This window comes from Eretmochelys imbricata, chromosome 22 (assembly GCF_965152235.1).
Source record: "Eretmochelys imbricata isolate rEreImb1 chromosome 22, rEreImb1.hap1, whole genome shotgun sequence".
NCBI classification, from domain to species: domain Eukaryota; kingdom Metazoa; phylum Chordata; order Testudines; family Cheloniidae; genus Eretmochelys; species Eretmochelys imbricata.
In genome coordinates this window covers 10,898,059-10,925,597 of record NC_135593.1, presented here as the reverse complement: position 1 = coordinate 10,925,597, position 27,539 = coordinate 10,898,059, and the positions used below count along the sequence as shown (strand labels likewise).

General features: G+C 40.6%; 1 protein-coding gene across 1 annotated transcript in view; it reads left to right on the top strand.

Annotated features, from left to right (window-relative positions):
• The window catches only part of NCAPD3 (non-SMC condensin II complex subunit D3), a 53,499-nt gene that overhangs the window by 8,746 nt on the left and 17,214 nt on the right, over window positions 1–27,539 (top strand). Inside the window, exons 2-22 of the mRNA XM_077839717.1 lie at window positions 5,181–5,335; window positions 5,952–6,114; window positions 6,904–7,088; window positions 8,036–8,206; window positions 8,293–8,354; window positions 8,629–8,716; window positions 9,952–10,085; window positions 11,097–11,169; window positions 11,941–12,066; window positions 12,261–12,513; window positions 13,026–13,088; window positions 13,277–13,360; window positions 18,811–18,884; window positions 19,696–19,830; window positions 20,582–20,802; window positions 22,502–22,693; window positions 23,043–23,140; window positions 23,265–23,380; window positions 24,784–24,891; window positions 26,783–26,897; window positions 26,990–27,097. Of these exons, the coding sequence (XP_077695843.1) occupies window positions 5,181–5,335; window positions 5,952–6,114; window positions 6,904–7,088; window positions 8,036–8,206; window positions 8,293–8,354; window positions 8,629–8,716; window positions 9,952–10,085; window positions 11,097–11,169; window positions 11,941–12,066; window positions 12,261–12,513; window positions 13,026–13,088; window positions 13,277–13,360; window positions 18,811–18,884; window positions 19,696–19,830; window positions 20,582–20,802; window positions 22,502–22,693; window positions 23,043–23,140; window positions 23,265–23,380; window positions 24,784–24,891; window positions 26,783–26,897; window positions 26,990–27,097 (2,724 nt within the window). The remainder of the gene's footprint in view (window positions 1–5,180; window positions 5,336–5,951; window positions 6,115–6,903; window positions 7,089–8,035; window positions 8,207–8,292; window positions 8,355–8,628; window positions 8,717–9,951; window positions 10,086–11,096; window positions 11,170–11,940; window positions 12,067–12,260; window positions 12,514–13,025; window positions 13,089–13,276; window positions 13,361–18,810; window positions 18,885–19,695; window positions 19,831–20,581; window positions 20,803–22,501; window positions 22,694–23,042; window positions 23,141–23,264; window positions 23,381–24,783; window positions 24,892–26,782; window positions 26,898–26,989; window positions 27,098–27,539) is intronic.

Sequence of the window (27,539 nt, the reverse complement as noted above, 5' to 3'; positions counted from 1 at the left end):
TTCCATGGGTCCAGATGATGAAGATGTCATCAATGTAGCACAAGTACAGTAGGGGCATTGAGGGACGAGAGCTGAGGAAGCATTGTTCTAAGTCAGCCATAAAAATGTTGGCATACTGTGGGGACATAGAATCATAGAATATCAGGGTTGGAAGGGACCTCAGGAGGTCATCTAGTCCAACCCCCTGCTCAAAGCAGGGCCAATCCCCAATTAAATCATCCCAGCCAGGGCTTTGTCAAGCCTGACCTTAAAAACTTCTAAGGAAGGAGATTCCACCACCTCCCTAGGTAACGCATTCCAGTGCTTCACCACCCTCCTAGTGAAAAAGTTTTTCCTAATATCCAACCTAAACCTCCCCCACTGCAACTTGAGACCATTACTGCTTGTTCTGTCATCAGCTACCATTGAGAACAGTCTAGCTCCATCCTCTTTGGAACCCCCTTTCAAGGTAGTTGAAAGCAGCTATCAAATCCCCCCTCATTCTTCTCTTCTGCAGACTAAACAATCCCAGTTCCCTCAGCCTCTCCTCATAAGTCATGTGTTCCAGACCCCTAATCATTTTTGTTGCCCTTCGCCGGACTCTCTCCAATTTATCCACATCCTTCTTGTAGTGTGGGGCCCAAAACTGGACACAGTACTCCAGATGAGGCCTCACCAATGTCGAATAGGGGGGGACGATCACATCCCTCGATCTGCTCGCTATGCCCCTACTTATACATCCCAAAATGCCATTGGCCTTCTTGGCAACAATGGCACACTGCTGGCTCATATCCAGCTTCTCGTCCACTGTCACCCCTAGGTCCTTTTCCGCAGAACTGCTGCCTAGCCATTCGGTCCCTAGTCTGTAGCTGTGCATTGGGTTCTTCCGTCCTAAGTGCAGGACCCTGCACTTATCCTTACTGAACCTCATCAGATTTCTTTTGGCCCAATCCTCCAATTAGTCTAGGTCCCTCTGTATCCTATCCCTGCCCTCCAGCGTATCTACCACTCCTCCCAGTTTAGTATCATCCGCAAATTTGCTGAGGGTGCAATCCACACCATCCTCCAGATCATTTATGAAGATATTGAACATGTGGGTACCCATAGCAGTGCCGCTGATTTGAAGGTATACGTTGTCCCCAGATGTGAAATAGTTATGGGTGAGGACAAAGTCACAAAGTTCAGCCACCAGGTTTGCTGTGACATTAACGGGGATACTGTTCCTGACGGCTTGTAGTCCATCTTTGTGTGGAATGTTGGTGTAGAGGGCTTCTACATCCATAGTGGCCAGGATGGTGTTTTCAGGAAGATCACCGATGGATTGTAGTTTCCTCAGGAAGTCAGTGGTATCTCGAAGATAGCTCAGACGTTCTTGTCAACTGCTGGAAATGGCCCACCTTGATTATCACTGCAAAAGGTTTCCCCCTGCCGGTAATAGCTCACCTTAAGTGATCACTCTCGTTACAGTGTGTATGGTAACACCCATTGTTTCATGTTCTCTAGGTATATAAATCTCCCCACTGTATTTTCCACTGAATGCATCGGATGAAGTGAGCTGTAGATCCCGAAAACTTACGCTCAAATAAATTTGTTAGTCGCTAAGGTGCCACAAGTACTCCTTTTCTATTTATAGACATTTTTGTTTGGAAAACTCTGTTAGAGTTTAGAAGATGCTACTTGAGAATAGGTTTCAGAGTAACAGCTGTGTTAGTCTGTATTCACAAAAAGAAAAGGAGGACTTGTGGCACCTTAGAGACTAACAAATGTATTTGAGCATAAACTTTCGGGAGCTACAGCTCACTTCATTGGATGCAACTTGAGAATAGTTTCTTATTGACATAATTGTCAGTAGTAGACAGCAGAAGAAGTTGCATATCTGTCCAATACGCTATGTCAGGGATAGGCAAACTTTTTGGCCCGAGGGCCACATCTGGGTATGGAAATTGTATGGAAGGCCATGAATGCTGACAAAATTGGGGTTGGGGTGCAGGAGGGGGTGTGGGCTCTGGGGTGGGGCTGGGGATGAGGGCGGGAGGGGGCTCTGGGCTGGGGCAGGAGGGGCTCAGGGGTGCAGGCTGTGGGCGGTACGTACCTCAAGCAGCTCCAGGAAGCAGCAGCATGTCTCCACTCCAGCTCCTATGTGGAGGCCCGGCCAAGGGGTTCTGCACGCTGCCCCTGGAGCCACCCCTGGAGCTCCCATTGGCCACAGTTCCCAGCCAATGGGAGTTGTGGGGGCGGTGCTTGGGGTGGTGGCAGCACACAGAGCCCCCTGGCTGCCCTTAAACATAGGAGCCATAGGGAGAACTTGTCACTGCTTCTGGGAGCTGCCCAGATCTGTGGCATGCGCACGCAGAGTGGCCCCCGAGCCCACTTCCCGGCTGGAGCGTGGGAGCTGGGCAAGTCCCAGACCATGCTCCCCAGCAGGAGCTCGAGGGCTGGATGTGGCCTGTGGGCCGTAGTTTGCCCACCCCTGGGCTGTGTGATTCTAATTTACATTTGCTGAAAATTTCCATAAGAATGCTAGAGCAAAACTTAGGGGTGGGGGTGGGAGTGTAAAAATAATTTTGTTGATTTTGGGCTTTGTGTTTAAATAAATAAGACAAATGCAAAAATTGAGCCAAATTTTGAACTGACATTCTTGCTGAAATGTTCAGCAACAGCAATTCAGATATATGTGTGTGTGTATGTGTGTATATATATATATACACATATATCTATCTCAGAGTTGTATGTAACTTCCACACGCTATTGCTATTAATTCTTTGTCAATAAGAAACTAATATGAAATGTAATTCTCAAATTTATGGTTTGAAATGTACAATAATCTCAATTTCTGCATTCAATTTTAATAAATAATTATTAACGTCTGTGGTTTTTCTCTTGGTTTCTTGCTAGTACAATAATTTAAGTAAATAAAAATGTCAAATGGTACTTGGGGATAAGCAGCATTTTTATCTGTCAAAAATCATATAAATAGCAACATCTAAGTTTGAATTTTGACATATATACAGGTATTACTTTTCCCAGCATTGAAACACAGCCAGCTACAGCCTGTGGTATGGCAGCTGTTTAACAGTGCTCGGTGACACTGCACAATAATTTAGTGCAGGAAATGCATAATACTGCACCTAATTGAGAGTACTCTGGCATTCTTATTTTTTAAAGAGAAAAAAATAAATTAGCCTTTGCAAACTATTGTAAAGGTGGAGGAGAGATCAGATTTTCATCCTGCCAGTCTGAATTATATTGTTTTTATTTTACTGTCTTTAAAAGTCTATTTGGACTGTCACTTGTAGTTGGAAAAGCCACACTCCCAAGAATGTCAGGAACATGGAGAACATTTTGAGTGTGAAGATGATACCTAGGTGAAATAATTACCCAGTAACTGAAAAGCACAACTACAAACTATCTGAATGCGAAACAAAGATAGGAGGAATAATAAGAGAAAAATATGGCTCTCTCAGGAACTCTTTAATGACCTGGAAATCAAAAGGGAATCCCTACAAAAAGTGGAAACATGGCATAATTGCTAAGGAGGAGTACAAAAAAATAGCACAAGCATGTAGGGACAAAATCAGAAAGCCTAAAGCATAAAATGAGTTACATCTAGCAAGGGAGATAAAAGGCAATAAAAAGAGGTTCTTTCAATACATTAGGAGCAAGAGAAAGACGAACCATCCAGAGAAGAGCAACAAAATGATTAAAAACGTTTAGGAAACCTGGGATATGAGGAAAGGTTAAAAAATTGGACATGTTTAGGCTTGAAAAAAGAAGACCAAGGAGAACTCGATAACAGTCTTCAAGTATGTTAAGGCCTATTATGAAGAGGACTGTGATCAGTTTTCCTCCATGTCCACTGAAGATAGGACAAGAAATAATGGGTTTAATCTGCAGCAAGGACGATTTAGATTAGATATTAGGAAAAACTTTCTAACTGACTAAAGGGTAGTTAAACTCTAGAATAGGCTTCCAAAGGAGGTTGTGGAACCCCCATCTTTGGAGGTTTTAAAGAACAATTTGGACAGGCACCTGTCAGGTGTGGTCTGTGTATACTTGGTCCTTCCTCTGTGCTGGGAAATGGACTTGATGACTTCTTAGGGTCCCTTCCAGCCCTACATTTCAATGATCTAAGGCATTGTCCTTTTTTTACCCCTACTATCTGATTTCTTTCCTGATGAATAGTTAACGGAGGATTACTGTTACTTCCTATTGTGGTAATTATAAATTGTTTGTTTTCATGTTTGTCCAGGTGCCAGAAATATGGGTACCCTTAATAAGCTATTATAAAGGAATAACATGTACATCCTTATGTCCTCTTGTAATTACTGTGAGCCTCTAAAAAGAAAAACAGGGAATGGAATCTCATAGCAGAAAGAACCTTCACAAGCACCGGCCTGGGACAAATTCCACCTCTTTCTGAGTTCCCCATAGTTTATGATCTTTGATGGTGAATTGTGTTTCCTTTCACCTCAGTAATGGAGAATATCACAGCATTTTACCTTTTTATAACCTGCATAGGGACAAGAAAAAATAGCTTCTAAGTTTTAGACCTATAGAGCTCCAAATGGTTTAAGATACAGAATCACATATTGAAAGAGACTGACACATCTACAGTCATCTGAGGCTCCTGAGTTAACAGACCCTCAAGGAGAGGCCTGTGGCAGGATGTTTTGGGGAAAGGGTCCTTTGCTCTGAAAGTGTCCTTTGCCAGTTCGTTAACAAAACATTGAATTGTTGAACTTCATTGCACAGTGCAAGGCCTGTACAATTTCTGAGGTTTTCCTGAAGGGATTGGGCGTGGGGAAGACTTTATTCTTGATTAGCTGAAGGGAGTCACCTTGTGAATATTGACCTAACTCATAAAAAATCACATAAAAAAAAAAGTTGTATTTGTGATTGAAGTTTAAATAGGTACATTTAATAAGTCAAAGTGAGAGATTTATCTTTAAAGGATTGTTGTTCTAAAGGTTTTGTTAATGCCAGCCCAAATGCAGGTATTAGTACTCCTATCCTAAACTGTTTTATACTCATAAAAAACTGTCACATTCCTTCTCAGAAGTGGCCACACTTCAGTGGTAAGTGAAGTGATCCCTGTTTATATTTTTAGATCAAACTTATAAAGTGCTTTGGAATGAAAAGTTCTATATAAGTATCTTATATTTTTTGAATAAGTGTGTGTGTGTTGCATCTTTTTCCCCCAGCCTGGGTTGACACAGTCTGGGAACTAGATTTCACTGAGACAGAGCCTCTGGATTCCAGAATAGAAGAGGGGATCACAGAGGATGGACTTGATGCCTTCAGCAAACTTTACAAGACTCTCTACTCTTTTGTTGACGAGGACCATGGGACCACTGAAGTAAGTTGGAAATTATCCATCTCTCTACTTGGTAGCAAAGATGTACCCACTGAATTTTCCTACTATGCATGCTCTCCCCATCTTTCTGTAGTAGTTTAGTAATTAAATATTTTGACCTCCGAATGAGTAACTGATATTTTATACAGTTGTATTCAAAGAATACATATCTGAGATGCAGGCTGTTTCACAGAAAGGATATTAAAATAAAAAACCTACGTATGTGGGGAGTGGACAGAAGAACAATTTTTCAAAGTGTTAATGGTAGCTGACGGGGAACTGTATTGCCCTGGTGTGGTTCACAAAAGAGTTCTATGGTTAAGTAGTGGCTAGGCGTCTTCTGAATGTAAGTGTTGTTCTAACCATCTCTTCTCCATCCATTTACTTAAAATCATGAAAGAAAATCTCTAATTTAAACAAGTTTGGTTATCCCAAATGGCGTGGTTCAGTGAATTAAAAAAAAAAAAAAAATCTAGCTTGTGAATGACCAGTTTTTCCTTCAAACCGGCATCATAGCCCTTTGTGTTCTTTTTGATCTGAGTGGCCATGGTAGCAAGTGGGGGGAAATTGATGTGAGATTTACCATAGTTCTTACGATCAGTTTTCTGCTTTGTCTCAGAGTATCTGGACCCTCTTTGCTGAGAACAATCTCTCCCCCAGTGCTCTTGTGGCTGTGTTGTATCACTTTGTCCAAGTGGCGCAGAATAAAAAGGCTATTGTACAGCAGCGGTTATGTGCTCTCCATGCTGCTGGGCTGTACTTCTTACTGCTTGAAATACCAGGTAAGTAGATAGACCTTCCTTTCTAGTGCTAGTGTGGCTAATTTGGCTCAAGCTGTCTGGACAGCGCTTTTACATGTCCCTTGTTCATAAGAACATGAAGTTGGATAGGTAATGGCTGTTGAGCCACTTTCCTCTAGAGTTGTGTGGATGTGCAGTGCTGGAAAGTTGCTATAGTCTTAGTGCTTTGGTGTTGTATGTGAAACCGTTTGATGATCTCAGTCCAGGTCCTAATTGCCAGACATCTTAATCAGTCTCTCCCCCTGACTGGCAGTTTTAGCAGAGGGGCCTGAATGTGACATGGAGATTGAACTTCACCAGGGAAAGATTGTACTGCCAATGCTTGTGCTGTACTTGCTTTGCAGATAGAGAGGATTCAGCTCACTATTGCTATCAGGCTGATCATGAAAGCAAAATTCTCTGATTAAAATAAAAGGTAATCAGAGTTTTCTAGCAGGCTGAATCTGTGGCTGCATCTTTTTGTGTTTTAAGGCTGATGTACGTTCTAGTTAAAAGTTTTGTGTTAAATAATACAGCAAATTCCAGTTTGGCTCATTGTCCTGTTCTATCAGCACCAACTGAGAACGTTTTTGCTGATTTTACTCCTTCCTGCAATTTAATTTTGTTAACTTAAATACTGATTTTTCACTTTCTGAACCTCAAGTCACCAGAATGGCACTCGTGTTCTAGCCATCTGATTGTGCAAACAAGTGGAGCAGATAGCTGAATAATTTTATGCTTTTCATGTATTTGTAGTTTTGTTCTGAAAATGGGTGTTTTGTTTCTGGGCAGGCAGCGTAGCTCATCAGGTGTTCCATCAAGTGATGTTTGACAGATGTCTTCACACCCTGAGAAAGAGCTGGCCTCAAGGGTGTGAATTGACTAGGAAAAGGAAAAAGGATCATGCTAAAAGCTCTCAGGCTGAAGCAAGAAGAAATAAAAAGAAAGGAAGGCCAACCAGGAAAGAGAACTTTGATGTAAGATAATGTTCATACAGTATCTTCAGATACGGTATCCTTATGCTCTCTATTAATTCATAACTCAATAGGAAACTTATTTAATTTCCAAGTCAAAATGAGACTTCTCTTATCTTCCAGCACTTTACTCTCTCAACCTTGCATTCTGAAATCAAACTGTGTTCTTTTTACTTTGCACATCATTACAAACTTCTGAAAAGCCAGGCATGCAAAGTTAGCTGGCAGTTTCTTTGATGATGAGTGAGTTGCGACAGAAGAAAGCGCACTGTTCTTCAGCATATTGTTAACATGTTCAGCAGCGTATAGACATGTTGATGTTAATCATGAGTGCAGCCTGTAGCTGTTTTGTATATTTAAGAGATCTGCATGTTAGCAGAACTAGAGGACTAAGGGTATTCAGATCTCCATACTAATCTAATGATGGGAGACTAAGGACTAAATACTTGCAGCCTCCTATGAAGTGCACATGACTGCACCTCTTGAAAAGTTCTAACTTTTCTAAAACCTTCTTTGTTATATTTGTTAACATTAATTGAGTCCTGAACTGGATATCAGAAATCTGAACATGAGGGCAGGGTCATGATGAAAGAGGGTGGAACAGAGTAGGCAGAGCTAGGAACTTGGCTTTGTGTACATCAATATCAGAATTCAGACGCCCAACCCTAGTTCTGCAGGCGTTTTTGTTTGTAAAATCTCAGATGGGAACAAGCTGTGTGAGATTTTTCTGGAAGCCCCCTTCTCTCTTTTCCCAGCTTATAGTAAATGCCTTTAAATAGTTTGAAATAAAATACTTGGTACGTTGGATGCAAATTCCATCCTGCTTTACTATTAATTAAATAAATTCCAGCCTCAGAGTTTCTGCATAGTACAAATAAGAGTTCCTGCTTTCTAAGAAAAAAAGCGGTTGTATCAATGATAAATGATACTTCTGTCTTCTACCAATCTAGATGGATGAGATTTTTGAAGAGGATGAGGATCAAGAAGAAGAGATTTATTTTTCAGGACATGATCTGCTTCAAATTCGGGAAGCCATCCTCCTCCTCCTGAAAAACTTCTTAAGACTTCTGCCCAAGTTCTCTCTGAAAGAGAAACCTCATTGTGTGCAGAACTGCATGCAGGTAACTAAGACTACTAAGGACTCAGCCACACAGACAGATCCTGATCACTGCCCCTCACATAACATCACCCCTTTGCTTTCTTGCAGACCTTTGTTGAGTTGACAAGTTTTGAGCCTGCAGTGCATGAATTCGAGTTTTCAGGAACAATGTGAGCTATTATTTCTTAATGTTAATACATTGTTTTGAAGAGGTAAATATGGTGAATATGTTAAGTATTATTATTCTGTGGATGTTAAAATGAAAACAGTGATTTTTCTCTAGATAATATTGAATTAGTTCTTCCTAATTTACATAGAAATGATATTCAGTGAATTTTAAACATGTCTTTCCAGTTAATTATTAAGAGTATGTTTGGTCACTTTATTAAAGTAAATAAATATCCGGCAGTAGGTGAAGCCATCTCAACGTATTCTTTTGTTCAGGAACATAAACCAAGCAAAATATGTCCCAGAGTTGGCCTATCACGGGCTGCGGTTGCTGTGCTCCCCGCTTCATGGTGTAGAAAATAAGGTAAAAGTCTTGACAAAATCTTTCAGGTCTTTCTTCATACATCAGAAAGAAACTATTATTCCCCCCTTTAACAAGCCACTTTCATTATATACGTTGTTTCCCAGTTGGAGATAGGCTTAGGTACCTCTTTTTCCTCATCCCTATATTCTGTGACTTCTGTGATGATTTGTTGTGCATCTATATGGCATAGTTTAATGAAAACATTTTAGGGATTGTGTTTCAAAAGCTAAGTAAAGTTGCATCTCTTTAATATCTTAGAGCAGAGAATCTGAACAGTTACTGACTTGAACTGCCAATTCTCTTGCTTCCTGCTAGGTGGTGCTCTAATTCTGTCTGTTAGTATTCTCTGTTGTGGCACAGTTTGGTGATAGGGGCAGTGGGGATTGTGGGAATATTACGCACAGTGGTAAACAGGATTAATGCAAATGGGCAGAAAATTCTTTCTCATAGGAACATCTCATTATACCAAAGTCTGCAGCTTGACCTTTTTTATTATTTTGTTAAATCAAGCACCCTGCATAAATGCTTAATTATTTACATATTGTATCTGTTTCCATAGGGCATGTAAACTTAGAAAGTATCCATGTTTTTCTGGATTGTAATATAATGTCAAGAGGGCACTAGTCTCATTTTTTCAGGGAGAATTTCTTTCCTCCTTTCTATCTCTTTGTTGCTCAGGCCCCTCAGTCAAATGATATGAATAATAGGAACAGTGTGACAGCTAAAGCATGGCAAGCAATGGAATGCCAAAAATGTACCTTCTGCACCATCAGTGCATAAGGAAGCATAGGCATTTAATTTAAGGTGTTTTCTGTGAGGAAAATAGTGAATTTCCCCAAGTTCTGTGGATTTCTGTTGTAACTGATTCATAGAGTTTAAGGCCAGAAGTCTGACGGCCTGTACACCACAGGCTGTTAAATTTCAATCAGTTACTCTTATATTGTGTTCCACTTGAAATTATGTACCTTTTTAACTTGATTGTCCTGCTGGAAAGTAACTTTTTAGGTCTTTTCAGGTTTGTATGACATCAGTTAGGGTAAGTATAACCCCAGTATAAGAAAGATGCTCTCTGTGTATGTAGCTTCCCTTTTAAAGTATTCTGTTTGGATTTTGTAAGGGAAAAATAGTTTCGTATGAACCTGCTTGAATTATTTTATTAACCAAGACACAGTGGTATTCTAGCTCCTGTACTTGTTGCTGAAGATCAGCTGATTCTGGGTGTCTTTTTCTTCCAGACTCTGCACCGTATCTTCCATCGTCTCCTCAATGTCATCCTCATGCTGGAAGGGGAAGAAGGATCCAGGCATACAGCCCTTTCTGTCACATCACAAGTTATTGGTGCTAGGAATCAGGGAATAAAATTCATCAGGTGAAGTACAAAGTTGTTTGGTTAGCATAATCTTACTCCCCATTGCTAGTTAATAGAGGGATTAGAATAACTAAGGCTTATTCTGAAGCTGTTGTGTATAGGTGAGGATTAATTTCAATTTCTGTCAGAAGAGCTAACATAGGACTTGTCTTCTGAGGGGAAAAAACACTGAATGTTGAAAACTGGGATGGGAGGGCAAAGATCTGTTTTAGACTTGCAGCAAATTGTGAGGATTTTAGTTCATAACTGAGTGTGATGAAGGAGACCTTTAGTTAGGAATTTATCCCTTAATTCTCTTAATTCTCAATTCTCATCTTTCTATTTCTTAGCTTTTTGCTTTCATTTATGCTGTCCCTTATACTTGGAACAATATTCTACTTTCATCTGCCAAGGGCCTGTTATTTCCTCCAACCCTATTCATAAAACCTGCTCCTTCCAGGAATCTTTCTTGTATAGGCGCTCCATCTTTCTGTGACATCCCCTACCTTTACTGCTGTCCTTTGTCTTGTCTACTGGAGAACACAGGTGTTTGGGACAGACGGGACACATCTAATTCTGTTTTGCCAAGTGCTGCTCAAGTTTTTGGCTCTAGCTAAATGATTGAAGTCCTCACCAGTTAGATGCAATTAAACAAACACTTGGGTACTGGTGGGCTTAGTAACAGAACTGACCCAGGTATGGAGCTTTACAACGTTATGCTATGCGGCAGTCACAAGAGGGTGGGGGTTGGCTAACTGTTGCACGGAGTTTGTTTTTAGTACCCTACTTCTAATGTGTTGCTTTTGGGAGCAGCTGCTATTTCTGACTTCCTCTTCCTGCATTTAGAAACAAGAATATTTTAAAAGCACAGTTTATACAGAGACCAGTGAACAATATTTAACTGTCAGAGTAGGAATAAGGAAGCTCTGTGTACAGCTGCCTGTCTGAATGTAGGAGATGACCTTGTGCTAATTTTTTGCTCCCTATTACAATAGCAACCTGTTATAAGTTGCTTGTTTCTGTTTTGTACAGCTCTATAGTAGATGAACTAAAGGAAGTCGCCTTTCCTGTGCTCCGAATCTTACTGCAGCATATCTGTGCCAAGGTATGTTAGCTCCTTTTTATGTCTCGGATCTATAGACAGTGGCACTATTCTTGGATAAAATGTGATGCCTATGAATGAACGTGGAGAATCTATTTCCTTAACTTTCACCACTTAAACTTTATCACCATGGGTCTTCTGTTGGGTATTTTAGTATGTCTGAGATTCTTGTGACAAAGTGACTCTCTTTAGATCCATGTAAGTGTTTTCAAACCGTCAAAGTATGGCACGCATCTTAGCAGAGAGATTCTCATGGACATTTCTCCACTGTTCACAATTGCTTGTACCTTCTACTGATATCTTAAACGAAAAAATTCAAAATCTTGTGGCAAACCAATTACTTATGTGGCCAAGTAAAAATAGAGAAACATTTAACATATGTGTAGTTACTGTCAGGGTGACTTTAGTACCTGAAAACGAAGATTACAAGAGCCCTGTGACCAGCCAGCTGTCCATGGATCACCCTTTAAATCAAGATCACGTTTTTCCAGTCTTCACAGTTGCCTTGGGAAGCTAGCATTATCCCCATTTTATAAAGGGGGAACCTTTGCTTTTGAGGGTTTGTGCGTTGCCCAAGGCCATATGTTGACCCATTGGCAAAGACAAGCTTAGAATGCTGGAATTCCTGGTTAACAGTCCTGTGCTTGCACTGCTAGGCCGTATTACCCTCTTGAATAAACTGATATTTATTCTGAGGACTGAAATGTGTTTTAGCTATCATAACAGACCATCCGAATATTGGTCTTGGCAAATTCCCTTGTCCTTGTATTTCAGGTCCCAGATAAAGCTGACTATCGTACCTATGCTGCACAAGCCCTGATGCAATTGCTGAATAAGCTCCCTTGTGCAGAGTATGCTGATTTTATAGCTTGGCTTTATAGATACTCACATAATACCAAGGTAAGTGTATATCCTATTTAATACACCAGACCTTTGGACATAGGTGTATTCTGAGCAGGTAAAACGCCGTATAAGTACTAAATAGTATTTTTCTTATAGCTGACGGCTGGTAGCAACTAGATTACAGCTGTGATAGATGTCTCAGTGCTTTAACACTTCCGTAGTAGAGAATCTGGTGTTCTTCACTTCCATAGATTCCCTACAGGGTGTTTGCCCTTGATGTAGCCTTAGCTTTGTTGGATATGCCGGAGAGGAAACTGGACAGCTCCTTGTCTGTGGATCATCAGAAGCTTCTAAAGCACAAGTTTCTGGTGCAGGATATGGTGTTCGGCCGCTGCTCAGACAAGGCACCTACGGTCCGCAGTAAAGCACTATCCAGTTTTGCTTACTGTCTGGAAATGAAAGCTGCCACTACGTTGGAGAGTATACAGGAGCTATTACAAGGCAGTAAGTATGGCAGCTGAATTCAGTATTGCTAAATGTCTCTTGAATTTTTGCGGGAACAGTTATTGGGAGATCAAAGATCTAATTGTCAAGGAATTAGAAATCTGGGCAGAGGTCCCTTAGGTGTTATGACAAAGTGAAAAGGTAGTCGTCTTGTTACTCATTACAAGTTATATTTAGAAAGGCTTTATTGACAGTATGACTGGTTTAAATAGACTCTGCTGTGTGATGACTTTGAAAGACATTTACAAACTACTTAATGACTCATTTAAAAAATAAATTCCTCATTCCTGACACACAGTTATATCTTCAGAAACCTTTAGTGTCTGGGAAGTTTAAATCTGTCATGTTTAGCATGCTAAACTTCCCATAGTGTGATTAAAAAGCCAGATGGCATGCTCCAGTAATGCATATGCAGTCTCCTATTCTTAGATTACCTGCCTGATTATTTTTGGAAAGAAGAAGAATCCTGAATGGAATTATCTTGTTTGATTTTTTTTTTCTTCTTTCTGCAGCTTCTGGTCATATACTTTTAGACACAAACAACTACCCTGAGAGTTTGGTAACCCACACAGAAGGTAAAGTCTTCTCTTAAAAATGTTTGTTTTTCCTCCACATGCCTTATGTTCTCTACAGAGAAATAATTTTGATATATGAAATCTCGGGGTGGGTACATCACATTCTCCATTTAGTGATGCGCCACACTGTGCAGAGAACATGTCCTTTTTGTCTTCTTAATCCTTTGATTTACTTTTTTTTCTCTTAGCTCATTCCGACCATCCACTGAAGACTCTTCCGACTTTCAAGACCATTGAATTGACCAGGGATGGTGATACCACTATGTTCGATGGTACGTCAAAATCACATTTGTCTTTTCAGCTGATATTAGGTTTTGGCAGTGTCTAACAGCAGTCAGAGCCTCTTATGTGTATTCAGCATTTAGTTTTCTATATAAGTAAACAGATCTTTCCGTAGCGATTTTAGGTTCCACTTATATGTAATGAGGGGAGGGTTAGAATTTTCAGTTTTAAAGAAATTCCATTTCCATTTAAGTCTGGAAGAACCACTCTGGAAAGTGTATTTAATCTTGACATATTGATGTTCATTTCTACTGATGTGGCAGAAGCACTTGTCAAAAAGCACATTAATTACCATCTCTTTTGGAAGGAGTAAATTATGTGGATGATAACACTTGTAGCTCCATTGCTTGTAATAATATTAATAAAATCTCTTGCTTCAGTGCACAAGGAACAAATATATTTTCCCCACGTAAATATTGCACCACTTACTAGGTGCATTATGTGGGATTAGAATTCACTTTTCTGCAGCATCAGGTATTGGCATCTTGTCCTGAGCTTTTGGGAACTGCACAGCTGTACCTACATCTTTGCTCTTATATTTACTACTCCCACTACCACCACTCCCTTTGTACTGCTGCTAATCCCACTTCACTATTCCCCTTGTGTCCCTCATGTATGTCTTTGTTACTTGTCGCATGCTGCTCCCTACACAGGAACTCCCTCCGTATCTCAGTGTGACAGGCTCCTATCTTCTGTATTAAAATCCTTCCTTAAAACCAATAAGAATCCACTCAGTAAAACATATGATATTCTTATAAGATCTACTCTCTCAGATAGAAATGCCTTCTAGGCCACTCAGTGTATGATGTGTTCTCTATTTAGGTTGTAGGCTCCATGGAGTAAGGAGTGTGGCACTTAATAAAACAAATTAATAACAATAACTCAGTGCAATGGGCTGTCTGTGCTTGATAGGATAGCTGGAACACCAGGGACATGTGAGCCAGAGTTGAGGTGCATTAGCAGAGTTGTCTGGCTGCATTATACTTGACTCAAGCCTATGCTAATTTCTTACTTACATGAGGACCAAACAGTTTAAATATTTTAGAAAGAAAAGAAATGATAAACAATGTATTCAAAATGTGATCAACCCCATGTTTAGAAGAGACAAAAGAATGGCAGTGTTGGCCCAATGGGGCTACTCCTGGGGGAATTCTGCATCACTGCATGTGTGCAAAATTCATGTCCCCTGCAAATTTCTTGGCTTCTCTGCAGAAAAATGACTTCTGAAGGGGAAGCAAAGGGAAGCGGCAAGAGTGGTCACGCGCCCCTCCCCAGCAGCGCAGGCAGGTTGATTCGGGCGCCTGGAGCAGCTGGTTGAGACGTAAATCACCGCCAGGGGTTAGGAAGGGTTGGGCAGTCATGCGTGGGAGAGAGAGAAACTGTCCCTTTCGCTCACTATTACAGCACACTTGGCATGGAGGGGCAGAGCTTTGGGGTGTTTCTGAGGAGCTAGGCGTGGGGCAGGCTCTGTTCTCTCAGGCAGAGCAGAATGTAGCATCCTGCCTGCTTAGTGAATTGTTCTCATTGTTCTAGTAAACTCCCCCAGGAGTATAAAACAGGTGTAAAAGTCTTAAGGCTCCTTTACATTGCCAGAGTGGTGTAAAGGACAGTATGGCCTCATAAATGCTTATGGTGCTTTAGTAATTAAAACTGGTCTAAATTTTTGGACTGAAAAAATTTCCTATCGGAATGTGCTCCATGAACTGTTTGCTACTGACCTTTCTGGAGATGGTCAGTAGCCAATACAAATTGTGTGTTTGATTCCCCAGCGCCTACTTGTTCTTCAGTTGTGTATGATGTAACCTTGAGCATATGGCTACATATATTTGTTGACTAATAACTAGAAATAAAGGGTCAAACCTTGCTACATTACTATTAGGAAAGGGAGTTTGGCGATTTCCTCCAATGCTCCCCACTCCAAATCTTCATCCATTGTATTGTAGTTTAACTAAATTACCAAAATAATTGAAACCATATGACCAACAAAATATGCAGAATTTTGCAGAATTTTAAAATACTGTGCACAGAATTTTTAATTTTTTGGTGCAGAATTTTTCGGTGCAGAATTCCCCCAGGAATACAATAGGGTTAATGCACATTACAGAGCCTGTAGTACCTATTGTGTACTACATTATGTTCATTCCCTTTATAGTCCTTCTCCGCCTGCTGAAGGTCACCTTGGTATTGTTCCTGTCCATTATGCTGAAATGCTCAGTCAGTGCCAGTTGGCAAGAGCATGATTATCTTAGCCAGTTGGTTCCCCCTGCAATAGTTTAGTTTGTCATGGACTGACCTCCCCAGAAAACTTGTTGCTACTAATTAAGGCAGTATATCTCTGTTCCTGTAAAAGGATCTGACACTATCAAGCCATCTAGCAGCTGAAGTCAAGTGGAGAGAATAGCTGCCCATTAAAAAGGCATTTAGGTCCCAATCCAAAGTCCATTAAAGACAGTGTAATGATTCCCATTGACTTCAGAGGTCTTTGGATCAGGCTTTTACTGACCAGAACACAGAAGCGCAGTGCTCCAAGCTGGACATGTATTATAGAAACTGTTTTATTGGGGAATCGTTTTACGCTGAGACTTTGCAAAGTATACTTGGAAGAAGATGAACATGTAGGAAATTCCACTATAGGAGCTCTGAAAGATAACAGCAGGATTGAAACTAGTTCACCAGAACAACCAGTTTTAGTGCTAGAATGCTGATTATTCTGGGTGTCAAGGGTGATAACTGACAATATAAGAGCCTAGTTACATCTACCGGTTAATAAACTCACTGGTAGACTATATAATTTCCCCTAATCATGTATAAAAGTTTGTTTCAGTATTTGCAAGGAAAATAAAGCTTTAGGCCTAATTTCCATGTATAGGGAACGGAAGTGGTGTTCTGCTTCCATCAGGACTCTCGGGTTCTATTTTTGCTCTGCCACTGACTTTGTGACTTCATGCAAGTCACTTGACCCCTCTATGCCATAAGTTCCCCATCTGCAAAATAGATGTATTAATACTTCCTTCATCACAAGGGGTTGTGAGGTTTAATTCACTAATGTTTGTAAAGCATACTGAAATTCTAGTGTGTGAGGCTTGTAACCCATCTTAGATTATTTCCGAGTAGTTTTCTCATGTCCCACTACCCAAATCTCTATCCCACAAACAGCAGAGTTACCATCATACAGACTTTCTTGAGAGTTTTGTACAGTGTTAATTTGATAAGACTTTTAAGGTTAAAAATGATCCGAGGCCCCTTTATAAAGAAAAACAATTGGTCAAAAATTACACATTCCCTTTATTTTTATTTTATTTTCTAAAACATTTAGTACGTTTAGAGACGCTACAGAAGCAGAAAAGGCAATAATAATGGGGGATTTCAACGACGCCCATCTTGCCTGGGGATGTGTTGCCTCAGGGAAGGATGCAGAGATAAAATTTCTAGACCTATTAAATGACTGCTTCTTGGCTCAACTTGTCCTGGAACCCACAAGGAAAAGACCTTCTTGCTTTAGTCCTAAGTGGAATGCAGGATCTGGTCCAAGAGATGACTATAGCTGAACCACTTGGTAATAGAAATTTAGTATACTTGTACAGGGGGAAAATACCAAGGAAATCCACCACAGTAGCATTTAGCTTAAAAAAGGGGAACTACGCAGACATGAGAGAGCCAGTTAAAAGGAACAGTCACGAGGGTAAAATGCCTGCCAGCTGCAAGGAGGCTATTTAAAAACACCATAATAGAGGCTCAAACTAACTGTACGCCCCAAATAAGAAAAAGAACAATAGGACTAAAAAAATGCCAGCATGGCTAATTAGCAGAGTGAAAGAGGTGGTTAGAGGCAAAAAGGTTCCTTTAAAAATTATTGGTGTAGCCATGTTGGTCCCAGGATATTAGAGGGGATGGAGGGGAGATTCCCCACATCTGAGCCATTCTTTTTAGGTGACAGATCTGAGGAACTGTCCCAGACTGAGGTGTCAATAAAAGAGGTTTTGGAACAAATTGATAAATTAAACAGCAGTAAGTCACCAGGACCAGATGGTATCCCCCAAATGTTCTAAAGGAACTCAAATATGAAATTGCAGAACTACCAATTGTGGTATGTAACCTGTCGCTTAAGTCAGCCTTTGTACTGGTTGATTGTAGGATAGCTTATGTAACACCTATTTTTTAAAAAGGTTTCAGATGTGATGCTGGCAATTACAGTCCAGTAAGCCTAACTTCAGTTCCAGGAAAATCAGTTGAAACTAATAATGAAGAACAGAATTGTCAGGCACGCAGATTAACATGATATGTTGGGGAAGAGTCAAGACAGCTTTTTAAAAAGGAAATCATGCCTCACCAATCTATTAGACTTCTTTAAGGGAGTCAACAAGTGTGTGGACAAGAGTGATCCAGTCGATATAGTATACTTGCATTTTCAGAAAGCCTTTGACAAGGTCTCTCACCAAAGGCTCTTAAGTAAAGTAAGTAATCAAGGGATATGAGGGAAAGTCTTCTCATGGATTAGTAACTGGTTGAAAGATAGGAAACAACGGTAAGAATATGTGGTCAATTTTCACAATGGAGAGAGGTAAATAGCAGCATGCCCCAGGGATCTGTCCTGGGACCAGTGCTGTTCAAAGTGTTCATAAATACTGTAATCTGGGGAAAGTGGTAAAGAGTGAGATGGCAAAGTTTGTAAATGGTGCGATAGTTAAGTTCAAAGCTGACTGCGAAGAGTTACGAAGGGATCTCACAAAATTGGGTGGCTGGGTAACAAAATGGCAGATGAAATTCAGTGTTTGGTAAGTGCAAAGTAATGGACGTTGGAAAAAATAATCCCAACTATACACACAAAATGATAGTTTCTAAATTAGCCTTTAGCACACAAGAAAGAGACCTTGGAGTAATCATGGATAAGTATAACTTGGTTCAAAAAAGAATTAGATAAGTTCATGGAGGATAGGCCCATCAATGGCAATTAGCCAAGATGGTCATGGATGCAACCCATGCGCCGGATGTCCCTAAACTTCCAACTGCCAGAAGCTGGGACTGGACGTGGCAGGGGATGGATCTCTTGAAATTGTCCTGTTCTATTCATTGGCACTATTCATCTGGCATTGACCACTGTCAGACACAGAATATTGGGCTAGATGGACCATTGATCTGACCCAGTATAGCCATTCTTATGTACATAACTCTCCTTTCAGGATTTTACCTAAAATATAAAAGCAATACAAATATACTTAAAATTACAAATAAAATATTTGAAAATCAGTTTTTTTTTGGTTTACCTGCCAGATACTGTGTGGTTTTTCTTTTCCTGTCAACAATTGATGATCAACAAAGTGTGGAGCTGTGCTCTACCTTGTCATGATGTGCTGCTTGCCCTATCAGTATCTCCTGGTGGTGCTGCAGTCTCTACCTGTGTTGGATCTCATGATTCTTTTTCCATGCTTTCCCTGGACAGGGAAGGAGATTATGGGTATGCTGAGACTGAGAGCAGGGGATGAGAAGACAAATGTCAGGAAGTCTGCACTCCAGGTATATTCTCTACTGAGCACTGTGTGCTATTAATATAAACATGTAGGCTAACATTCTGCAATGAATTCATGGAGTGATCTGCCCACATGGAGCTCACTGAAGAATCATGGCCTCATTTTGCTGCTCCTGCAGCATATAGGCAGGTCTTTCAAAATGCCTTCTCCACTTGTTCCTGTTAATTGATGAGTGAATAATGCAAGCACAACGAATTCTACCAGTACTCTCGTTGAAGTTCACTTTAGAAATAGGGCTTCTTTTCAAATGTCAGTAGGCTTTTATATTAAGCAACTTCCTTATATAAATTGAGGCATGTTCGTTGGGTAGTTACTCAAGAATTCATGAACTCATTTACAAAGGAACTGGATGTTATCCAGCCTCGATTTTGGAGTGTGCTGCTTTAGTTTTAAAAAAAAAAAATCATAGAATAAGAGGCAGTTGGTCTTGAAAAAAGAGACTGTCCTCTTGAAATCTAGTCAGTTTAAAAAAAAAAAAAAGTTAAAATAGGCATATAATCCCTGCCCTACAGTTCTCCTCCTGGTTGATTTATGTTTGTACAAATATACTGTTTTGGGTCTATAGAATGTTTGTTTTCCTTTTCCTTGTTACTGTGTGATGACCCACACAAATGCAAAGGGAAACTGACTGTAACTGTACAGAGGGAAAGGTGAAGCTCTAAGTCTTGAGATTTACCGTCGTTGGGACCAGTTCTTCTCCCATTGAAATCAATAGGAAGTGGATTGGATTTTTCATTGGCAGCCAAATGTGCACCCATTGTATTCCTATCAGTGTTGTCACGGTGTTTGATTTCTAGGTCTTCACAAGTATCTTGAAGCACAACGTGATCCCATGTACCCCAGAAGACTTGTCCACTCTTCAAGATCGCTGCCGGGACCCTGCCGTCTCCGTACGGAAGCAGGCACTACAGTCTATTACAGAACTCCTTATGGTGAGGGGAAAGAGCGCACAATATTTACCGAGACTGGCAGAGTATAATTTTATTTAAAGGGGGGAAAAAAGAGGGAAAAGACCACATAAATTACTATCCACTTATTTCTCCACTGAATTTCTTTAGATTGATTTAACTTTGTTGCCTTTGACATGAAAGATCTATCTTACTCTTACACATAGTTGTGAATAACATTGACATTTCCTATTGTTATACACATCTCTTTCTGGCTCTCATACAGCTCTCCTGTAGCAAATTGGTACATTTGTTGTTCACCTGGTCAGAAAAAAAAAAAGTCTGAATCATTGTACTGAGATTGCAGTATGCAGATTGTATCATTGAAAGATTTTTCCTGCTTTGATGTTTATTTACAAAAGGTTAGCAAAGGAGGATAAGAGCACAAGTTTTTTTAGGCACAGCTCACTACCGTTCGTTTTAAGTGATCTGTTGTAGTGCTTTCCTGGGACACTGTGTGAGACTGATTTTAGTTTTAGAAAATAAATATTACAAACCTCAGATCAGTAGGAATAACTGATACCTTGAGCATGAATATAATATTCAGCAATTGCATGGTGATTTAGAAATTTAAGGCTACTGGTCCCAAACACTGTAAGACTTCAATACTGCTTCATCAGTACCTTGGAAACTAAAATTGTCCAGGCTCTCATTAATCCCACCATAGCATCTGAATGCGTAGAATCTGAATTACTGGCTTCAAAGTATTTCTAATATGGAATTTTTTTCTCTTTAGACTCAACACAATAATGTTATGATACAGAAGGCCTGGTTAACAGGTGTGGTCCCTGTTGTGATGGACAGTGAGAACTCTGTGCAGGAAAAGGCCTTGGATTGCCTGGATCTGCTTCTGTTGCAGCACATTAAACACTATAATAAGTTCATGCATGAAGACCGAAACCAGACACTGGCCTGGGATCTCCTTGCCCTCATCACTGCAGAAAATCAGGAGTTGAGGTAGGTCAGTTGTACTGCCAATTCCAGTCAATAAAGAGGAGTTTGGACTCGTATGTTGGCCCCTTCCAACTCACTGTTTCTCTAGGCATGTATTGCTGTTATAATGCTTGTACTCCTATAAAAATACGTGAAATGTGTCCAGCTAATCCTGTGTCAGGAGATTATTGACTACACTGTAGAACAATAGCAGCTTGTCTGTCGGTTAGAGTAGAGGACTGGGACACAAGTTCAGTGTTCTGTTCCTGTCTCTGCCACTCACTTTCTGTGTGACTCCAACCTTTGTGTATCTCTGTTTACTTACAATTAAAATGTATTTAATACCTACTGCACAGGGATGTTGTGAGGCTTAATTAATTTTTGATACATCTTTCACCTGGGGAATCTCAAAGTGATTTAAACAAGTACATGTTACTATTAAGTGATACTGTCAGTGCTAATGTGGGTATTGTTATATTCTGAGCTGCTTGTGTTGCTCTACCAGTTTAATGGGCAGGGTATAGCAGGCCTGAAAATCAACAGCCAATTATTTCCATGTTGGCAATTGGTGAGCACAGCACAGTTCTCCTGTGTATTGGATGTTTTAACTTTGATTCCTTTTCCCTGAACTCCAGTGTTCAAATGGGAGAATGACACATGTGGTGTGTCTTTTGGTGTATTGCTAGGAACTTGGACTGTTAAAGTTAATTGAGGGTGTGGTGATGAGAAAAATAACCATCTATATATTTATAGAGATCAGTGTACATGGGATTTTTTTTCCCTCTCTTCATTCTGGTGTACAATATGTTACTTGTCTTATGACTAATAGTATCTTACTGCCTTTTGCAGAACGCTGTGGGAAGTAGCAAAAGAGATGAGGTGACACACAAAATGACAGGGACAAAACACTGATTAAAAGCAGCCTTATGTTTATTAGTCAACAGCATGTAATAGATCTTAAATAGAAAACTGATCTGTCGGTCGTGCTGCCTTTCTGGCTTGTAAAATCATTTTACCAGTCTAATTTTGGCTCTTGTATATCATACTTTGCACATCCATAACACTTTCCAACTGAGAATTTCAAAGCACTTGATGAACATTGAGTTTCAGAATTCCCCCAGCATGAGGAAGGCAAGTATCATGGTCCTTGTTTGACAAAAGAGGAAACTTTGAACCAGAGAGGTAAAGTGAATTGCCTAATGACACAGAGTGAGCTTCCTCAGAGATGGGGGTAAATTCAGACCCATAAATCCCAGTCCTGTGCCTTAATAACAAATTTATCTTCTTCTGGCTTGTGGATGTTGGCTAGAAACCGCCAACAAAAAATCTTCCCCTGCTGGATTCTTCTAGTTAAGTTTTCTTGGCTATAAGCATACCAGACATTGGGCCCAATTTAGCAGTGACCTGATATCTATAGTGATACATCCATATCTACATGGCAGAAGCTTTGTGTGCACCTGAATTATGAACTGGAATATGGAAGAGAGGATGTAAATATTTGGGGATTAAATGTAGAATGGAAATCCTGATTTGTTCAGAACAATGAGAAGTAAAAGTTTTTTACATAAATAGCCACCAGACGGCAATGTCACCAGCTTCATTGTGTTGCCTGCTGCGTGAAGGGTGGCCTGGCTAAAACGGCTGGCCCTTAGTATAGATTCAGAGATGAGCTGTTTTCTCTGTGGCATGCTTAGCTCTTTTCTCCTTTCTGTCTTCCTTGCAGCCGTTATTTAAACAAAGCTTTTTACGTATGGTCCCAGAAGGAGAAATTCTCCTCCACTTTCATAAATAATGTAATGTCATATGTGGAAACAGAGCATGCTGCATCAGCCTGGATGCTGCTCGCAAAGGTAGCAGGTTCCTCACCCAAGCTGGATTACTCCAAGATAATCGAATCCTGGGACAGTGTCAGCAGGTGTGTGCCTTTATCTTAATCATTCGGCAATTAAAAGACATGCAGGGCAGGCCAAGAAAACGATCTCCTCTTCCTGTCTCTCCACAGGTAGAGTGTCGTTTGGTGACTGCTTAGATCAAAGTGCTTAATTTAAACTAACAGTGCTTCCGTCTAGGAGAGAAGCAGTGGCCTGCAGCCTTGAGCTAGAGCCCGATCATCCAGTACCTTAAAGTTGCCTTCAAGCAATGTTTTCATTCACCCTGACAGTTCTGCCTTCAGCATGCATAATCCAAATGAAAGGATTTTCTGACTCTAGTCAGTTTTTCTTCTTGGATTAATGTTTCTATTTGTCCCTTTTATGGCCTTTCAGACAGCAAAATACCAGCACTAATACCGCAGGTCACATCCTGTGTGTAATTGGACACGTTGCGAAGCATCTCCCCAGAAACACCCAGGGCAGGCTGATTGGTGAGTGCCTTGGTGTGGGTCAGTGTTCAGCTTTGCCTCCCAGCTCCACTGTATTTTTGTCTTTCTATTCATAGTCAGCTAGCATGAGCACTCACCTCAGCTAGGTGTTTGACCTTCTTTTCAGATGATATCAAGTGCTGGCTGAAGGAGTTTAAGTGTCCCCTGGAGGTGATCAGCCCAGCTGTTGAAGCTCTGCAGAAGCTCTGCCATGCATACACAGATGCCCCTGGGGAGGCACAGGTGGGGCTTCGAATAGACTGTTTTAAAAGTGTATTTCACACATCTCGAGAAGGTCGTCTCTCGAAGACGGAGACATTTTCCTCTCCTGAAAATGCTGGTTTCTTCAGCGCACAAAGGAAAGAGACTTCTGACTCCAGAAAATTGCACCTCTCTTCTGTTGAGCCATCTTGATTGGTATATCATGCTAGCACTGGCATGCACCTAGTGTTAGGGATGGGTTTGAGAGAGCTGCTGCTTCTTTTTTTTTTTTTTTTTTTTTTTCCCTAAGAGAATGTTTTGCAGTTGAAATCCGCTGAATTCACTTCCTTAAGGGACCTACAGTAGTGCCTATTTTGATACAGGGTTTTGTGTTTTGGATGCTTTTCCACTAGTTCATATTGAGGCTACAGACACGTTCTATGTATGCCACCATAGATTAAGTTGGTCACTACCAACCTGCTATGGACTCAAACAAGTGCAAGTAGGTGACCGTGTTTCTCAGGCTATGTTAATGGAAGAGCTTGTGACAAAGCCAAGGCAAACTGGGAAGGGGAGCAGGTTTGTGTGAAGATCTTTCCCCATTCTGCAGACCTCATTATAAAAGAAAGCTAGGGAGGTTCTAACTTACTGGTGGAGAATTCTGCATCCCTTTTAATTTTGCCACCTGGTTTCCCTTCCTTTTATGCCCCATCTGTCTGCTCTGTCTCAGTAGCTGGGAAGTTGGCTATCTTCAGTAGCTAAGCTCTGGAGCTCACCCTAAGCAGTGTTGTTTTTTTTTTAAAAAAAAAAAAAAGGGGGGGGGGCTAAATTGGCATGAGTTTTTCCCTCAATATTAGACTCTTCCTACATATGGATTAATTTTCTTTCCCAACATTAATCGCATCTACCTCATAATGGTGTCTTAGACACCTACCATGGGTAGCTATGTAAATAGCTTAAAAAAATGCAGTAACCACACTAGCTGCTGTAGGAACCACTGTGCTTTGCTGAGATGCTGTTTAGTAAATTCCTATACCAATGTGCTAAAGCGGGTTCTTCTGTTTCTATCATTGGGAGAGTGTAAGGTTCATAAAGCAATGCCAAATGAAGACAATTGGCCCTTTCTACTTAGATACCAACAACTCCTGCATTTAAAGTTAAAACCTAAAGAGGAAAATAACTGTTCAGATCAGATGTTCTTTTGTAGATTTTACCCATATTTTGTTTGCAGCTGATTCCTGCAGCTAGATTGCTAAACAAAGACTGGGACAAGTTTTTAGCCGTAGAGAAACTGCTTAGTGTGAGGGCGCTGAGAGAGAGTATTCATTTCAGATTCGAGAAAAAGGTTTTCATTTACCACTTCAGGACTAATGCATGGAGGATGCTTTACCCATGATGCATTTCTTTAACGAGCACTGCATTGACTTGCCTTCATCTTGAAACAGAAGCTGCTCAACCAGGTATGTGGAGATCTAGTATCTGTCTGTGAGTGCTACATCTCCAGTATAGTCCTCAAAGAGGATGGAGCAGAGCAGCTGCAAGAAGACCTCTTGGTAAGCTTGGTATCCTTTCTGTACTGATTGATCAAAGAATTCATTTGTTCCCTCTTTAAAATGATGATTCCATGATTGTCCAGCTGAGCAGTATTCTCTGGAGTACTCTGCCTTGTACATTGATACAGGATTTTTTTGTTGTGGGGGTTGTTTTTTGGCCTTTAGCTTGCTTTTCTGATATTTATTATGGAAATAAACATAAATTAGAATTATATATTTGTTTTTAAAATATTCACTGGAATAGTTCATGAGATGCAATACTTTGTTCTCCTGTGAGTCCTAGAGAACAACAGGCCCAGGCCAGTCACCACAAATTTGACATGGTGTTACACACAATAAGAAGTAGGGCTTGGAAAGTAGACTGCAAGTGGAAAGCTTTCCTTGATGAGTGGGACAGCCCAGGCTATCAACTTCTACAGAATCTAGCCTTTCCTTAAACTACAAAAATAAATAAATAAATAAACCTCTTTCCAGCCCTTATGGTAATGAAGACAACATTCGAAATGTGATCAGTGCGATGACCTTTTCTTTAATCTCAGTGGCTCTACATCAGATGTGCTGCTTTTATGGGAATTTGTCAGCAAATTTCAAGTCCATGGTTGAACGTAAAAATAGGTTCCTTCTGATTCACATATTGCCACCACAGTAAAGCATTCTGTAGACAAAAGGTTGCCCTCGTTTAGACCCTGTGCAACCCCATTCTCTTAAAATTATAACATCCGTTAGATCTGTGCAGCTTTATTACTTTCACTTGGGATACAGAAATGTAGCTGAGCTCTTAATCTGAAGGCAAAGTGGGGTTGCACGGGTGATCCTTTCAACTGGAATACGATTGAGTATCCTGTTGATGCACAATCCAGAACAGAATCCACTTCATTCTCCCAGTGTTGTGCTGGTTTGGCAGGAGTGGCAGTAGTTAGAAGTAGTAAAAGCTCTTTCAACTCAAGTCAGCAGATCTGACTTTAATACACAGAGAGCTGCTTTGAGTAAAAAATTCTCATTTTCACATATTCTCTTGTAGAGCAGCCCATTCTGAAAGGGATCTAGTCATTATTTGCATCCATTGGAGGCTGAAGAAGCATAGTTCCTCTGTTACCTTGCCACTCTTACTTTCTCAAATCTTGAGGTTTCTAGAGAGGGGAAAACATCATTAGTTTACAGTTGTAGGGGAAAATACTAAATCCCTGTGATATTTCTCCGAGTACATGTCTATAGACTTTTGTGTGTGAGTGACTGGATATCATTCCTAATGGAAATTTTGAGTGATGTGCCAGAAAGCTACAGAATAGACTTGATTTCAAGAGTTCTGGGGGAGCTGCAGTGATTGTACTAATGCAAAATGCATCATGTTATTGCCTTCATTTTTGTTTTTTTGGGAAAAATAGTAATTTAATTTCCCGTTTGCAACTTGTCAATAGTACATGTCACCACTGAAATTCACCATGTAGTAAGGACAGATCTAAAGGAACTTGGCTCTCTGTAGTTAGACAGGTTTCAGAGTAGCAGCCGTGTTAGTCTGTATTCGCAAAAAGAAAAGGAGTACTTGTGGCACCTTAGAAACTAACAAATTTATTTGAGCATAAGCTTTTGTGAGCTACAGCATCCGATGCAGTGAACTGTAGCTCACGAAAGCTTATGCTCAAATAAATTTGTTAGTTTCTAGGGTGCCACAAGTACTCCTTTTCTTTTTGCAGTTAGACAATAACGAATTAGATCTAACTGAGCCTCATACACAGGTGATGCCTTCCCTTTTAAAGGGCAGAGGGAATTTTAAGCTCTTTTGGAAGCTGTAGCACCGTTGAAACGCTGGCTGACTTGGGTAACGTGGAAGCTTGTTGATTTAATTGTCAGCCCTGCTGTTCTCTTTTGACAGTGTTGCTTTTCTCTTTAGGTGAGACATCTCTTCACCTTGGGTGAGACTGCACAGTTATGTCCAGCCAAAGTGGAGAAACGCATCTTTCTTTTGATTCAGTCTATTCTGGCTTGTCCTGTCAATGTAGATCAATGTGAGGCCCTCCCTTTACTCTTAAATTTGCATTTAGGAACTAAAACTCTCTGGTTTTGAGGGTATTTTAATTTTTGGTCTGTTGTTTCCCAGTGTCTAGTCCTCCAGATGGTGAGGAACTCCCAGTTTCTCAGCCACTGTCCCAAATCAGAGGATCTGCTATGCCCTCAGTGGTCAGAGCCCATGCGTTCATTACACTAGGTAAGAGCTGCCCTGTCATGGGAATAGATGCTGTGAACCACTGATTCCTACCCTTTTCTCTCTTCCCTGGTTACAATTGCTACAGCTGTTCTGTATGAGCTTAGACACAGAGATGAACTGTATTCAGTGTTTATAGTGATACAGCTCCAAGCTTTCAGATAACTCCCTGCAGTGAGTATGTGCACACACCAATAAAAATATGTAACTTTACCATATCTAACCAGTGAGTAGCACAGTTAGCGGGACCTGAAGAACCCTGCAGACTTGCACCGGCTTGGTGGCATCTGATTATGGAACTACGTGATGCACAAGAGGCTCAACAGGGGGATGGAGGGAATTCAATGCTTTCCAGAGCAGGCTGTGTTAGAAAAGCTGTCTGACAACAGTTTATATGTTTGACTTATACGAATGATGAGCCAGAGCCTTTGTGTTAAAGGCCGGG